Genomic DNA, 14,316 nt, shown 5'->3' on the forward strand with positions numbered 1-14,316 from the left:
TTTTGTTTGATCTCTTCGTGCATTGTCTTTTTTGGCTTTTAAATTTATTTAATAAAATTATTATATTTGTCAGAACCAATGTTAAACATTTGATCAGATATATTATTAAAAAAAGCTTTTTAAATACTAAATATTTCTTCTTCCTCTTTTCTTTGAATCCATTTATTACAAAGTCGAGTAATTGGACACCAGTGTAATATAAACACCCACGCACACCCGCGTGGTCAGCAAGCGATCCCGCGCGCCTCTTTTTCTTTTCAGTGTTTCTTTTTTCTTTTTACGATCTTCGGAGCGGATGCGACGCTGCCAAGCCAAAGATCCTGCTCTCTCGGCTCCAGCCAGCAGCATCCGCGAGGAGTGAGGATAAACAAAAAACAAATCGCTCCTCCTTCGAACATGGCTGGACGGACCATCAACTTGTCTTTTATTTTGCTCTCGTCGTTGTTGCTCGTCTCGGCCAAAGATGATGGCACGGAATTCAAGGACTTCGTGCAGTGGTTTGAAGAGGGTGCGACGGCCTACCTGGACGAGCACTGGCAAGAGTGCCTCCACGCCATGCAGAAGTCGATGGCCGACTTCAAGCAGTACAAGTCCGAGGTGGTGCTCTGCCGCCTCCGATGCAAGGACGAGGCAGAAGCTGCGCAGCCTCTTTCAATGATCGACGTGGAGGACTTGGGTTTCTTCGAGAGGCAAATCAGGACTACCCTGTGTATGATGAAGTGCAACGAGGGTACGGTGCACGAAAAGAGAGGGGTGTACAAGGAGGAAGTGCTGAAGAAGTTTGAGAGCTTGGCGCCGTATGACTACTTGCAGCTCTGCTATTTTCAGGTTGCTATTAAAAAAAATTAATAAAAATAATTTAATAATAAAATGTAAAATTAATATTCTAGAGAAATATGCTGAAACAAGCTGCGGACGCCGCTTTCACTTTTTTGGTCGCAAATCCACATCATACGAGCATGAAGAAAAATTTTGATTTTTACCTATCTCTGCCGGAAGTGGACAGAAACGATATAACCAATCTTGAAGCAAAGGTAGAAATTTTTTTTAAATATATTAGAAAATTTTCACTGATCGATGGATTTTTATTGGATAGAAATTTGTGTCACTTTATGTACACGGAGTTGATGCGTACGATAAGAAAAATTTTGAGGCAGTTATCCAGTATTTTGAAGAGTCACTTGCAGATTATATGCAAAATGAAAAAGAGTGCCGAGCTTACTGCGAGGGACCTTTCGATCAGGGCTGGTTCCCTGAATTTGTGCCATCCATTTCAAGTATTTTGATTAACAATATTTATTTAAATTATTTTATTGAATTTGAAACTTCAGATCATTTTGCCTATTGCTTAAAATGCAAGTCCAACTGCACCTACAATTTGAACAGTTTGAATGGCGAAAGGCACACCGACCTCTTGCCCAGCCACTACCACTACCTCCAGTTTGCCTACTTCAAAGGTAAACGCATCAATTTTATTAAATTTATGTCAAAATTAACCTTTTGTGCAAGTTGGGAAGCTGAAAGAGGCATGCGAGGCAGCCATGAGTTATCTCCTCTTTTACCCTGCTGATGAGGAAATGTTGGAAAATCTCAAATACTACAAGTCCCTTCCAAAAGCACGCAAGGAATATTTTCATCCTAGACAAGTAAACGTGAAATTAAATTAATGTTATTCAATTAAAAAATAAATAAATAAATTTAGGAAGCATTTGAATACATTCAAAGGTTCCAGTATGAGCAGAAGATTCTCAATTTCATATCTACAGAATACAATTACAAACAAGCAGGAAATAAAAAGGGGGACGACGGTGAGACAATTTCGAAGCAAGAAGAGGACAACAAGGTTGATGAGGTAAGTACGAGTGAATTTTATTGTTGGTATTTAGATTTTGCACAAATCTGAATATTTGTCTGTTCTTTCTTGCCACAGGATGAAAGTTCCTGACTATTAAGGCTCAGCATTGTGCGAAAATTTTGAAGAGTTTGCGCTCTGCTATCGACCACTGCCAATGCCAAAGACTCAGTGATTTTGTTAGATAGAGGAAATAATTATATCTTTTTTAAATGTTTACTAACATAATTATATATTTTACGTTTTCTTGCATGTAAAGGAGTGCGGAGAATAAATGTATCTATTGCACGGTTTTAAACTTGTCACACAATAAAACAAGAGTTACAAACATAAACTTCCCTGTTGTTGCCTGGTTGCTGATCCACAGAATTCAAAGTGCACAAGGGTTCAATTATGCACTTGCAAAACAAATTTCATAAAAACATTTAAATGTTAATCACAGGTTTTAGAAAACTTTGATGAGCTTCAACAGAGATTTCTTTTGGAAAATTTCTACAACGGAAAGGAGTGCACATTTTTGATAAACCTTTCGAAGGCAAGTTTTTAATTTTTAAAAATGTTCTGGATTTTTATCATGCCTTATCTACTAATAGAAAGCTGGCATTTTAGACGATGGATACAATGAGGAACGAAAAGCACCCAACAATGAGTTTGAAACATTTTCAGGACTTTCCTTAAGCAGAATGGCTTTAGTAAAATAATAATATATAAAAAATGTAAATCCTAAGTCACAATTTTAGATGGTGGCAAGAAATTTAATAGACGTTGAAGAGCTTGATAAATTTGTAGCTATGTCTGAGAAGACACTTGGCGTGGTTAAATCAAAATTTGGCATTAAAGAAGAGTTGTATTTCTCTTTCACACATTTGGTTCGTCGATGCGCAGTGGAAGAGAAAAAATCCACAGGCCACATGAGCCATGAAATTCACGCAGACAACTGCATCCCTTTTGCAAATGGCACATGCAGCCGAGACCTTCCTGCATTCAGCTGGAGGGACTTCAGCGCCATAGTTTACCTTAACGAAGAGTTTGTTGGTGGACAGTTGGTTTTCGTGAGCAATTTCGAGGCTGACAAAGTTCAGGTTAGATAAGACAGCCATCAAAATTGTATTGTTTTCCTCACATTTTCTTTTCTGTAGACCGCAATAGAACCAAAGTGTGGAAGATTAGTCGCCTTCAGCGCTGGGCCGGAAAATTTGCACGGAGTGCTCGGCGTCCAAAAAGGATGTCGTTACGCCCTAGGATTGTGGTTCACACTGCAGAAGGAGCGAGAAGAGAGTGAGAGAATTTTGGCTCAAGAGACTGTCAGGCAAATAAAGGTTTACGGTAAGGTTGAACCAAAACTACTTTTGGATTTGGAGCAACTAATTTCAGATTGAATAAATGCATCAAATTAAACGTGGACCTGCTTTTAATTGTTCACTTCCATTTACAGATTTATGTTTCAGGTTTCTTAAGTATTTTAAATTAAGGAGGCCAAAACTTACAAAAAACGTTTATCGCTATCTGCGTCGATGTGGACTTTTACTCCTTTTTCTTCTCTCGGGACTTCTCCTCTTGTCTCTTCGGTCGGAACTCCTGCTTCTCTTTTGTTCTCGGCTTCTGTTTCTCTTTTTGTGCTTTTTCCGTCTCTCTGGAGATCTTTCCCTTTTTTTCTCAATGTTTTCCGGGCTTGGGTCCCTCTTCTTCAAATGTACTAGACCATAAGCCTTTTCAGTTGTTCCATTGGCATTGGAGACTTTGTCTAAACTACGTTGAACCAGTGCTGCATTGTCGGAACCTGAATTTTTTAAATTAGTTTTCTCAACTATTAAATTTGTAAAAATTAACTTACTGACTACTCTTGACTTTTCGTTGTACTCTTTTACAGTGACAAGCTCAAGCATGTACTCACAAATGCTCTGAACTTTGTTGCCAAGGGTCATTCGCACTAATACTCGTCCCAGTGTGTCATGGAGACTCTCAACCTAATGGTAAAAAAAAATTAGATGAAAAAGAGCGCAAATACCTTAAAAATCGAGTACCTTTCCGTAACAACCTTGGAGTGGACCTTGAAACACTTTGACATAAGCTCCCTTGCACATTCGTAGATCTTGCCCTTCTTCTGTGTTTTTCTTGACTGGTTTTTTCGCCTCAACGCCTAAACCCATTCCCCTGGGTCGAAATGCAGGTTCTTTTACTTCCACAACTCTGAAAATTTATAGTATTAATACCTTTTCTATTCTAAAATTTGCTATTATTAACATACTTAGGATTTCTTCCAATTCCTTTGCCTGGCTCCCAACCCATTCCACGTAGCATTGCCAAACCAAAGTCTTTCACTGGGATAGCTTCATAATTCTCAGCTGTTGGCTGAAAATAAGAACATTGTAACAGCAATTAAAATTATTTTTTGAACAAACCTCTTCTTTGTCTTCTTCAGCAGCATCGTCTTCATCCAAATTCATATAAATTGTGCTCGGCTTATTATCATCTTCTCTTTCTTGTAACGCCTCGGCAGCCTCTGCAAAAGTTAAATTTAGAATTTTTTAGGAGAATAAAGGTGGATTAAAATTCAACCTCTGAGGATTTCCTGCTCTGCTAAAATGTCGAGTTCATCTCGCTCGGTTTTAATTCCATTTTGAGCTGCAACAGGGCGAGCGGGTGCTTTTCCATCTCGAATCTTCAGAAGTTTCTTTTGCCACGCTGGGACAGTTTTGACGAGAGGAATCACCAACTCTTCCTTCTTTTCTTCAACTTTTCCACTGTAATAAGAAAGCAACAAATGGTTAACTTTATGAAAACATATTAAACTTAATTATAGGAGCTTAAGCGTTAATACGCATTTGCGTTACATATTAGTTCTAGAGAGTACTTTACATTGTAAAATTAAATGTTCTTTAAAATTACCCGATCGTCTCAAATTCCTGTCCTTCCACCGACGAAATAAATTCCACAGTTGGCTCGCTTTTCGGTGCCAGTTTTATCTTTGGATTTACAGGTGGTTTCTTGGCGAATCCGAAACTGATCTTCACCCGTCCATCCTCGCTCATTTTGCTTGAGAATTTGTGAAAATTGGGCGAAAAATACTCGTTCCTTCTATTTCTGCAATGTAAACATGCGTTTTGTTAGCTAGAAAGGGAAAGTCTGCTGCTATTGGAGGAAACTAGGGACGCCATATTGGATAAATATTTTTAGCGGTAAATGGATATTTTTGGGAAAATTGAAGCTGATTTTGAGATCAAAATAAACTGCGCTAATACTTAAATGTCTCAAATAAATGCAAAGTAATTATTCTAAAATTTTTCCCGATTTAGATTGCAAATAAGATAAAACTATTAAAAATACAAATCAAATCAAAGTTCGTCCAGACTCGCGCCACATATCTTTCAAGAAACATGGAGGCTTTACGAATCCTATTATAATCGATTGTAACGGCGATTTTCAATTGTTTCGTTTTTCGCTAGGCAAGGGGCTGCGTTGGGGCTGCGTTCATAAACACGGAGTTGGTATGGTCAAAGTCTGTCTGGTTTTCCCTAATTTCGAGTGACACAGGGGTGCCTCAGATGACCGTGGGAAGTCTTAACAAAACGCCAAGAATTTCCCAAAACGCCGAGATCAACTTTGGTGCATCCCATGTCCAACCTGCCGAATGATGGACGATTTCCTGCCGCCCCGGAGGCTTATGTCATTCGGTGCTGATTATCCACTTTTGCAAATGCACCCCGCGCTGCCTTTTTCCAAACTGCTGCCCTCGGAGTCCGTGTCCAGAGACATGACGAGACACCGAGCAGAACGGATCAACGTTGACTCCGATTACCTCAGGTTTAAATTAAAAATTTACAATGAAAATTTGTTTTAAGCGTTTCAAGTTATGAGATGAATATATTTTTTATTTTTCAAAATTCATCGGATAATATCCTTTCTCCTATATAATGTACATACTGGATCAGCTGAATTAATTTTTCATTGCAATTTTGCAGCTACCCCCAGGATGAAATCATGCGAGGGATGTATATTGCTGGCCAACCGTTGACTCCGGAGCACAACTACTTTGAAATTGAAATTCTGGACAAAGGTGTTGAGAGCACAATATGCCTCGGTGTTTGTCCGCGTGATCAAAGTATGGATGTCCAGCCGGGAACCACTGCCGACGGTGTAGCCTTTTACATCGAGAGTGGGAGGCATGTTGATAAGATTTTGATTGATTAAATTCTAACAAACCATAATTTTTTTTAGTATTCTTCGTAATTCCAAAGGAATTGAATGCATTGAGGGCTGTGAACTGGGTGACCACATTGGATGTGGAGTTAAATTTGACCAAATGGTTCCTGGCTCCAAAGTTCCAGTCTTTTTTACAAGAAATGGAAAAGAGGTATAAAAAGTGATCGGAAAAAGAGGAAAATATTGATTTAAAATTGATTTCCAGATTGGAAGTGTCAAAGCCAGGGTACCCTACAAGGGTTTCTTTCCTATGGTCTCGATGAGCTCTTGTGGTGAGGAAGTCAGAATCATGACCCAGATGCATTACATTCAAGATGAGGACGTCATGATGTCGGTAGACAGCTGCGAAGACGAGTGGTACCGGCTCTCGGACATCAAGCTCAACGGACCAGTACGCACACCAATTGAAAAAAATGACGTTGCATTAAATAATTACCTGATTCAGGTCCTAGAGTACAAGGGCAAAGGCAAGAGTATCATAGATGTGGGTCTGGCACAAGCAAAGCAAGCACTTAACACAACCAACCACTACTTTGAGATCGAGATAATTGACCCGGGCGAAAGCTGCTACATTGCCATCGGCCTTACAAACAGAGTGAGTTCTTGTGTTTGATATTTGAGTGGGGTTGCTTTGACGTCATTCTGCTCAGGTTTTTGTCTTATTTGCTTAATTGATTCAAAGACGTGAAATGAAATATGTATTCGTTTTTTTTAAATCTTTTTGTAACCAACAATGATACAAGCGGAACCTAATATAACAAAAAATAAAGTAGTTATAAATTAATCTCACAATCGCAATTTTCAATATACAGGAATTCCCTCGATATCGACACCCTGGCTGGAACAAAGGCTCAATAGGCTACCATGCTGACGATGGGAAAATCTTCATTGGCAGCGGTGTGGGCGAGCCCTTTGGCCCTAGGTGTCACAAAGGGGACAGAATGGGTTGTGGCATCCACTTCCCTCGAGACTTTGAGCCTCAAGACTGTGAACAGGGCGCAGAAGATGTTGAAGAGGACGAAGAAGACGACGACGGCCACGGGATGAGACGACTCAGGTACGAAAGACTTAGGTATGGATTTAAACGATCTTCAAATATTGCCATAGTTATATTTTTGTTTGACTCTGTAGAGCTTCAAAAATTGGAAATTCGCCAGAATCTCCACCTGGTGAGGCAAATTTGATTGGAATCGAGGACGGTAGTGAAAGTGAGGAGGACGATGAGTGGGAGTACGAGGATGGAAAATCGTCGGCGCCTTACGTGGAAGTGTTTTTTACCCGAAATAGCAAACTGATTGGTAAAAAGAGAGTGTTGATTCCAAAAGGGGGGTTCTACCCAACCGTAGGTATGTTGAGCATCGATGAAAAGGTACGAGTCGACCTGCACCCCATGACAGGTTGACTGAGCCATCAAAATGCCACGTTTGTTTTACTGTGATGCCAGTTGCGGACAAAACTTGATTGGTTTTTAAAATCACAAATATCATATTAGTAAAATGTGCACAAACTCAGTATTAGTTGTATTTCAGTGGAGTTGAAATTTGTTGTGCTACGCTTCTGTTTTTGTGGTCAACATAAACCACATCAAGTCCGTCCGTAAACTGATTAAAGTCATGTTGTTTCTTTTTTTGTCAATGTACTCTGTTACTTTTTTACAGATAAATTAAATCAAACTGTTCAAAAGAAAATTTTTTGGCAACCATCTTATAGATAAACCACCCCCAAAAAATTATCAAACATGTAATTGTATATTTATGCAACCGCTTTACGTATGTGACAAACTGGTTGCCTACATTTGAACCTGCAGGCGGCAAGAGTTTCCAGCTTCGATCACAGGCAGCGCAGTCGTCGACACACCCTCATTTGAAGTGCACCAGCCTTTTTCTCATGTGTTTGTTTCTGTCTGTAGTATTGATTTGTTAACTTCGCTAGACCCACTTTTGTGTGTCCCTTTTGCTCCACCTCAATTTCCTCGGAAAATCGACGTCCTTCGCCGCAAGGAAATGGAACGTGATTAGTCGCAAATTCAAACGTCCGAATCGAAAAAAGGCAGGACGATGTCTTCTGCCAGCGGCGACAAGACGGTCAACAAAGTGGCCCTTTGCTCTGCGATATTTGCAGGGTTCGCCTATGTTGGTTATTCAGTTGTGCGAACTGCCTTCTGTCGAAAACTGGGCAAGAGAAGAGACTCTGAAGGTAAAAAAAATTGCTATAGATGCAAAACCCTCACGTAAGAACTCGGATGGCTTACGTGAGACCTTGGAATTTGATCTTACAATTCATTCTTAAATTCACTTTCCCTCTTCATAATAACCGTGACATTAGGTCCACAATAACAAAAGTTGTCTATGTTTTCAGCGTATCACGGGCACGATGACCCTCTTGGCCCTCGAATGTACTTCCGCCGACTGTCCCAAACTACGCAGACGGACTGTCTGCTGGGCAATCTGGACATGGGCAATTCTGGAAGGGTTATCCTTCGACCAATGTCAGTCCAGGATCGCATCCGGGATTTGAACATGCGAGCAAGACAATTCACGGACACCATGCTGGCCATCCAGGGTGGTGCAGGAGCTGCTGCATTGTCTCCCAGACATGGACCAAGCCCTTTGCCAGGTCCTCGAAGCCTCCAGGTTGATACAAAAATGACTGAAATGCATAAAAAAATTTATATTATAATTAATATAGGCTTCTCCGTGGAGCTCACCAAGGATATTGAGCCCTGTCGATGTTCGCCACTTTCTGGCAAGTCGCTCTACTGAAAATTTGACCTCTTGTCCTTTGGACATAGGTTCTCCAACTAGAAGGAGGTGGACCAGGCGGTCTCTGAGACGTTCTGGAAATCTTGGGATCAAAAGTCCAGATGGTGCCAGAGAGCACGAGGAAAAGACTCGACAGGAAGCAGAGCAGCTTTTGCAGGATGAGGAGGCAGAGCTTCGACTGCGACTTGATTCACTCAGCAATAGAAATAGGTCAAAAGTCAACTTGCACTAAAGAACCTCAATCTGGCATAATTTCCCTTCATTTATAATTATTTCAAATTTGTACAAAAATCAAAATTTGCATTTAAATTTCAGGGTACTTTCTCCCCACGAAGCTAAGAGCCTCACTGCCCTTCTGCACAGTACTGATGACGTCCTACTTGAACGGACGTTGACCATTATTGGTGATAGTGGAACCTTTCAGCAAAATCAGGTCATTATATTTTGACCCAAATTTATTTTAAATTTACTTAAGTTATTTAAAAGCATTTCGTTGCTATGAACTTCACTAAAATTAAACTTATCGGATGTTATTCAAGTTTTTAAATTGTAATTTAAACCATTTATGTTACATAGGACACATTGAGAGAAGCTGGATGTTTGTTCAGACTGCAAAACCTGCTTACGTATCCAAAGCTACCCGTGCAACTGGCTGCTGTGAGAGCTTTAGGCAACTTGGCCTTGAATGCAGAAAATCAAAAAGAGTTGAAGGTTTTTTGCCCCATGATTATTTTTTTGACAAATTTAAATAAAATGTGAATTTACAGAATGCTGTGCCCATTTTGCTTTCCTATGTGATTCGCCAACACCCGTCAGAGAAGCTTGTGCTGAGCACTCTTCTCACACTGACCAACATTGCTGTGCTCAACAACTGGCACGAAGAATTTTTGCCGGCCCTGCACGCATTCTACGGACTGGTGGACACGGGAAGTCCGCAGATCAAGTTGCAGACGCTCAAACTGTTGGTCAATCTTTCATGCAACGAGGACATAATTCCCAGCCTACTTGCCGCACAAGTAAACAAAACATTCAAATCCTTGAAAATTTCCTAATTTTTATTTTTAGGCTCCAAAGAGGTTAATTTATTTACTTGACCCAACCACAAACGAAGACATTCTTTTGCGAGTTGTCACTTTGCTGGCAAATCTCACAACTGCTGTTAAAGAACATGAAATTGACCCCACCATCGATTTACCAGCCGAGGACAAAGCAGCATCTCCCGACACCATGTAGGTTCAGAATTTATAATTTTTTTTTTTTATTTTAGATTTATCTATTCGGCATATTATTATTTTGCATGCCATTTTTTTCACAATTTTTATTTTACGAAAATGGCTGCTCCTTTTGTTTTTTGGCTGTGGTATTCAATTGGGTGGTGACGCACCATTTTTCCAGCAGGTATGCCGCCATCTACGGTGTCAACATGGACGAGAAAATGCGCACCAAGGCGTTTGTTCTCATGAACCAGCATCCTAACGAAGATGTGCGATTTATGGCCAAGAAAATGTATGAGGCCATTCAGCAGCCAGGCTCCTGAGATAGAAAACGCCCACCATGGGACAGCTCTGCATGCGCGGGACAGAAACCTACCATAGTTGTCACTCCGAGCGAGGAGTGAAAATCGAAGTTACAAAAAGCATTATTAGCTGGTGTATAAAAATTATTTTTCATTCCAGGTGGGAAGTTGTTGATGATTTTGAATTTTAATGTTGAACCGATCAATAAGCAATCTATTTTTGTGCCACTTTTAAAAAGAGGATGAATTTGGTTTTAGAATTTCAATTCTGTACATGTTTAAAAGTTACTCATCCCTGAGCTGCAGCTCAATAATTACGCTGAAGTTACCGCCATATTTATGCAAGCACAATATCTTAACTTTTACATTTATCTCGGTATGTACTGTGCTGAGGAAAAGCTTATAAAAGGTGTTGCATTTCTCTCGGGTTGCTATTATTTTTCATTTTGTTACCTAGTCACAGGTTTCAAGACTCGTGATGCTCAGCCAGTTGGTTTTAAACTGCTTTGAGTTGTGACAAGCTTCAATGTGTTCTCTGAATTTGCTTGTGATTTTAAAAAACTGTTTACAGAATAAGATTAATGCTCTTTTGATGTTCCTTGCAAATGCAAAATACAAGTAATCTATAAGCAAAATGTTGTATTTGTTACAAATTAATCCTTTATTACTTAATTGTTTCATCCACAGCTTAAAAAATGTTGGATTTTTTTCCCAATTTTAATTCGAATCTTTTTGTTATTAAATAATTTTTAAATATTTTTTTAGACTCAGAATAAATTTAAAATCTCATTTTGAGATTGATGGCATACAATAATCACATGGTATTGTATATAATCAGTTATCAGTTGATATCAAGTCAGACTTAAATTTCACATCAATATTGTCAATGCGAGCTCTTTTTTTACTAGATAAGATTTGCATGTAGTGCTCTCAACTGAAATCAATTATCATTTTCAGATTAAATTCTCGCTCATTCTAAATTCTTACATCACGTTTGCAATTATTATTTTGATTTCTCATAAATCATCTAGAAATAATAAGAATATTTTAGGTCTCTCAGCCTCAGCATCAACTTTAGCATTAATTGTTCAATTAACAACAACAGCAAAATTTATCTAGGTCAAGAAACAAAATTAAATCATGAAACAAACCACAAGGATGATGACGGCAAACAGGCCATTGACCCCAATGACAATGAGCAGTCTGAACATCAAATCTCTGCTTGGCATTTCAGTCTCCACAAAACCATCAACCACAACTGTATCCTTATCAATTGCAGACTCGTTTTCAAACTGAACAGATCTTTCAGGCTTTTGCATCCAGGGCTCATCATAGTCATTGCTGGGCCTCCTTTGAAGAGTGCCGGAGAAGTAGGTAGTCTGCCGCATCTCATTCAGCACCCTTGTCATCTCATCAATGTGGCGGAGGAAGACTTGGTTGTTTTGTTCTATCGGAGAGGCCACTCTGTCCCCGTCTCCGCTCGTGTGGTGCTTTGCTGGGGCTTCTGGGCTGTAAGCTGCTGCATCTGTCTCACTGAACACGGAAAAGTCAAGTTTCAACTTGTGATCTGAGTGACTTTGGCTTTTTTCATTGTGAAGACTGAGATCTGGCATGGTGAAAGGCCGTTCTAAGAAACCTGTAATGTCAAAGTTCAAACAAAGTTGAAATTATTTTGGCAAAAAATATTTTTTCAAATTCCATATTGAAGCAATTTATTTTTTTCTGTGTACACGGCGCTGTAGGAGCACTACTGGCGTTGGTGAAATGCTTCACACTTGGTAAGAGTATAGTTTTAAGTTCCGACTTAGAATTCACTGTTTTCAACAAAATTTATCACACTGCCGCACTTAGCTCGAAGCAGTCGAGGTTTTGTTCCGAACTGAGGTACCTGATGTGTTCTGACCAACAACGGAGAGATTTGGCATTGAGTAGACCTGCTGAGCAGCCCATAAGGCAGTGGGGTTATGTTTGACACTGAACTCCAGGCCAATGTTGATCAGGTTGCTCTGCTGCTGCCACAGGTCCAGGCCTTTGTTCACCACTAATTCACTAAACTCTTCAGTCACCTAATTATTTTTTAATTTATATTTTTTACTATCCCGGAATTTGGTAATTTATGTGAACTTACATTCTCAAATATTTTGTTCAGATTGTTTGAAGTGTCACAGGACATGATGGATTTTTTCAGGCTAACACACAAAGAGACGGCAACGAAGATCAAAATCTTGTAGGAGCCGCCAACCATTTTGTCCCAAACCCTGCAATTGCAAAATTTCATATTTTGACCATTTCTCAAAATGAATTAAATGAAAACTTACTTGCAAAGTGAAGATTCATTGAGAACAACAGCAAACATGGAGGTAAACCAGTCAAAGAGAGGCAAATTTTGGAGCAGTTCTTTGTCCAGCATATAGCTTAAGAGGACAAATATCATTTTTTTTTTTTTTATCAAACAAAATTGAACATTTACTTGTAGAGCTCAGAGTCTTCCTTCTCTAGAAAGCTGTGGGTGCATTCAGTCAGTTTTGGCATTTCGATTGCAAGTCTTGTGAGGAAGTTGAAGAAACCCTTTGAAACCCAGTAGACCTCAACGTCGTTGTCGAAGAACTCCATCATCATGGATGCCAGAGTGGCAAAGTTCTCGTTGATAGGGTTGTTCTTAAGCTGTATATAAATTAAATTAAAATTATTTTTTTCTTCTATAATATATATCAAGTACCGGTTCTTTGCATCCGGTCGGAACTCCTCCAGTTTCCAAGAGCCACATAATCACTAAGTTATGAGGAGCTGACTGAGTTTCCAGCTTGAGCACCCTCATCATCCTTGCCAGGTCATTGAAGGACTGTTCTCTGCAGGACCACACATACTCGTGGCAGGCCACTTGCAAAGGCAGGACTCCTATTACATAAACCAACGGTAATTTTTGGAGTAAATTATAATTGAAGAAATTTTACCCAGAAGTAGCTTCCAAAGATAGCTACGATGGATGCCAGGTACTGGGAACCTCAGGCAGAAGTGATTTAGCTTTGCTTTGTCCAGACTCTTTTCCTTCAGAAGAATCTCCAGTGACTTTTTCTCCTCGACGCTGCGAAATCCCACTTTCTCGTAGTAGGAACTTCGAAAGTTTCGCTCGTCGTTGGTTGCCATGATCTGGGGATAATAAACTGTCGTTAAAAATTCAAAAGCCGCAAAAGCCATTCAATGTTTAAAGAGTAAGAAAATTTAATTTGTTTACCAGTTGATGGACGATATGGGCTAGGTAAAATTTCTAAACGTTCTTTGTCAGCAAATTAATTTTGTAAACTCTCACATTCCTCTCTATGGTCAACCTGAAATCCAAATGAAAAATCATTGTGCTAATCTGCTTCAGTCATTGCTGCACTCACACAAAATATTGCGTCTTAATTTGACTAAAATTTCTTTGAGACTTTTTTGCTTTGTTTTGGATTTTCGGCCCGGCTCATGGCTCATTATTTGTCAACTTCCAACTTCACGCGCCATCTGCAGGTTCTTCTAAAAAGTAGAAATGGGAGCGCGCGAAAAATACTCCCAGTGTAGAATATCCCGGAGATTGTGGGTTCGATTCCCACTCCAGGCTGATTTTTCTCGGGGGAACCTGAGTGATTTCTCACGCTGGGACTGCGAGTGAATGGTTGAAAGTCGGCCGGGGGCCGCAGGATTTCGTGTTGACCCCAGTTGTACGCAAAAGCGTTTAATACAAAATCCTTTTTTTTTTTAAAGAATATTTTTTTTATATTGCATAAAATTTTGCTTATTTTAGTTACAATTTTCTACTGAATCAACTGAAAAAAGTTTATCTTTTAAAGCCAAAGCATGTATAGAAGCAGGGTACTACTTTCACCTATTGAAAAAAAAATACGCAACCATTAATTACGATTGATAATAAATTTAGAGAAAAGTTGTTGAAATTTTAATTTATTTTGTTTTTGCTCTGACCAGCAAAATTCAATAAAATGTGTAAT

The 14,316-nt window shown here is 39.4% G+C and overlaps 6 protein-coding genes across 12 annotated transcripts; 4 read left to right on the forward strand and 2 right to left on the reverse strand.

Moving 5' to 3' along the window:
• The first annotated feature begins 280 nt into the window (after positions 1-280).
• Positions 281-2,186, forward strand: LOC132192842 (prolyl 3-hydroxylase 1-like). Its single transcript, XM_059613018.1, has 7 exons — positions 281-828; positions 891-1,034; positions 1,097-1,277; positions 1,332-1,457; positions 1,510-1,646; positions 1,703-1,852; positions 1,931-2,186. Exons 1-7 carry the CDS (start codon positions 397-399, stop codon positions 1,943-1,945), a joined length of 1,185 nt encoding a protein of 394 aa, XP_059469001.1. The 5' UTR covers positions 281-396; the 3' UTR covers positions 1,946-2,186.
• LOC132192843 (G-patch domain and KOW motifs-containing protein) lies at positions 1,836-4,964 on the reverse strand. Of its 3 annotated transcripts, XR_009441374.1 has the most exons (9): positions 4,742-4,964; positions 4,412-4,596; positions 4,255-4,355; positions 4,101-4,204; positions 3,877-4,042; positions 3,687-3,819; positions 3,340-3,632; positions 2,976-3,108; positions 1,836-2,920 (listed from the first exon to the last, which is right to left on the reverse strand). XR_009441374.1 is itself a non-coding variant. In XM_059613019.1 (8 exons), the coding sequence occupies exons 1-7, from the start codon at positions 4,882-4,884 to the stop codon at positions 3,355-3,357; spliced, it is 1,110 nt and encodes a 369-aa protein (XP_059469002.1). In that variant the 5' UTR covers positions 4,885-4,964; the 3' UTR covers positions 1,836-3,108; positions 3,340-3,354. The 3 variants fall into 3 exon arrangements, 2 of the variants coding, with proteins under 2 accessions (XP_059469002.1, XP_059469003.1); XM_059613019.1 differs by having other exon boundaries at positions 1,836-3,108; XM_059613020.1 differs by lacking the exons at positions 1,836-2,920; positions 2,976-3,108 and having other exon boundaries at positions 3,246-3,632.
• On the forward strand, positions 2,480-3,248 carry LOC132192844 (prolyl 3-hydroxylase 2-like). The gene is made up of 2 exons (XM_059613021.1): positions 2,480-2,934; positions 2,992-3,248. Exons 1-2 carry the CDS (start codon positions 2,593-2,595, stop codon positions 3,229-3,231), a joined length of 582 nt encoding a protein of 193 aa, XP_059469004.1. The 5' UTR covers positions 2,480-2,592; the 3' UTR covers positions 3,232-3,248.
• A 276-nt stretch (positions 4,965-5,240) lies between the features above and the next one.
• LOC132192404 (SPRY domain-containing protein 3-like) lies at positions 5,241-7,755 on the forward strand. 4 transcript variants are annotated; one of them, XM_059612358.1, is made up of 8 exons: positions 5,241-5,340; positions 5,398-5,656; positions 5,815-6,015; positions 6,071-6,206; positions 6,261-6,446; positions 6,501-6,650; positions 6,868-7,127; positions 7,187-7,755. In XM_059612358.1, the coding sequence occupies exons 2-8, from the start codon at positions 5,484-5,486 to the stop codon at positions 7,455-7,457; spliced, it is 1,377 nt and encodes a 458-aa protein (XP_059468341.1). In that variant the 5' UTR covers positions 5,241-5,340; positions 5,398-5,483; the 3' UTR covers positions 7,458-7,755. The 4 variants fall into 4 exon arrangements, with proteins under 4 accessions (XP_059468341.1, XP_059468340.1, XP_059468342.1 ...); XM_059612357.1 differs by having other exon boundaries at positions 5,312-5,656; XM_059612359.1 differs by having other exon boundaries at positions 5,312-5,656; positions 6,868-7,112.
• Positions 7,756-7,894: 139 nt separating this feature from the next.
• On the forward strand, positions 7,895-10,962 carry LOC132192402 (uncharacterized). Of its 2 annotated transcripts, none has more exons than XM_059612354.1 (8): positions 7,895-8,251; positions 8,414-8,688; positions 8,744-9,027; positions 9,133-9,250; positions 9,394-9,528; positions 9,585-9,833; positions 9,883-10,046; positions 10,216-10,962. In XM_059612354.1, exons 1-8 carry the CDS (start codon positions 8,113-8,115, stop codon positions 10,352-10,354), a joined length of 1,503 nt encoding a protein of 500 aa, XP_059468337.1. In that variant the 5' UTR covers positions 7,895-8,112; the 3' UTR covers positions 10,355-10,962. The 2 variants fall into 2 exon arrangements, with proteins under 2 accessions (XP_059468337.1, XP_059468336.1); XM_059612353.1 differs by having other exon boundaries at positions 7,896-8,251; positions 10,213-10,962.
• A 52-nt stretch (positions 10,963-11,014) lies between these two features.
• On the reverse strand, positions 11,015-13,878 carry LOC132192403 (TBC1 domain family member 7). The gene is made up of 9 exons (XM_059612356.1): positions 13,720-13,878; positions 13,569-13,662; positions 13,288-13,483; positions 13,053-13,231; positions 12,804-12,997; positions 12,652-12,747; positions 12,462-12,591; positions 12,222-12,399; positions 11,015-11,969 (listed from the first exon to the last, which is right to left on the reverse strand). Exons 3-9 carry the CDS (start codon positions 13,478-13,480, stop codon positions 11,467-11,469), a joined length of 1,473 nt encoding a protein of 490 aa, XP_059468339.1. The 5' UTR covers positions 13,481-13,483; positions 13,569-13,662; positions 13,720-13,878; the 3' UTR covers positions 11,015-11,466.
• Between the last annotated feature and the right edge of the window lie 438 nt (positions 13,879-14,316).

The sequence above is a fragment of the Neocloeon triangulifer genome, unplaced genomic scaffold (genome assembly GCF_031216515.1).
Source record: "Neocloeon triangulifer isolate White Clay Creek 2 clone unplaced genomic scaffold, ASM3121651v1 ptg000003l, whole genome shotgun sequence".
Lineage (NCBI taxonomy): Eukaryota > Metazoa > Arthropoda > Insecta > Ephemeroptera > Baetidae > Neocloeon > Neocloeon triangulifer.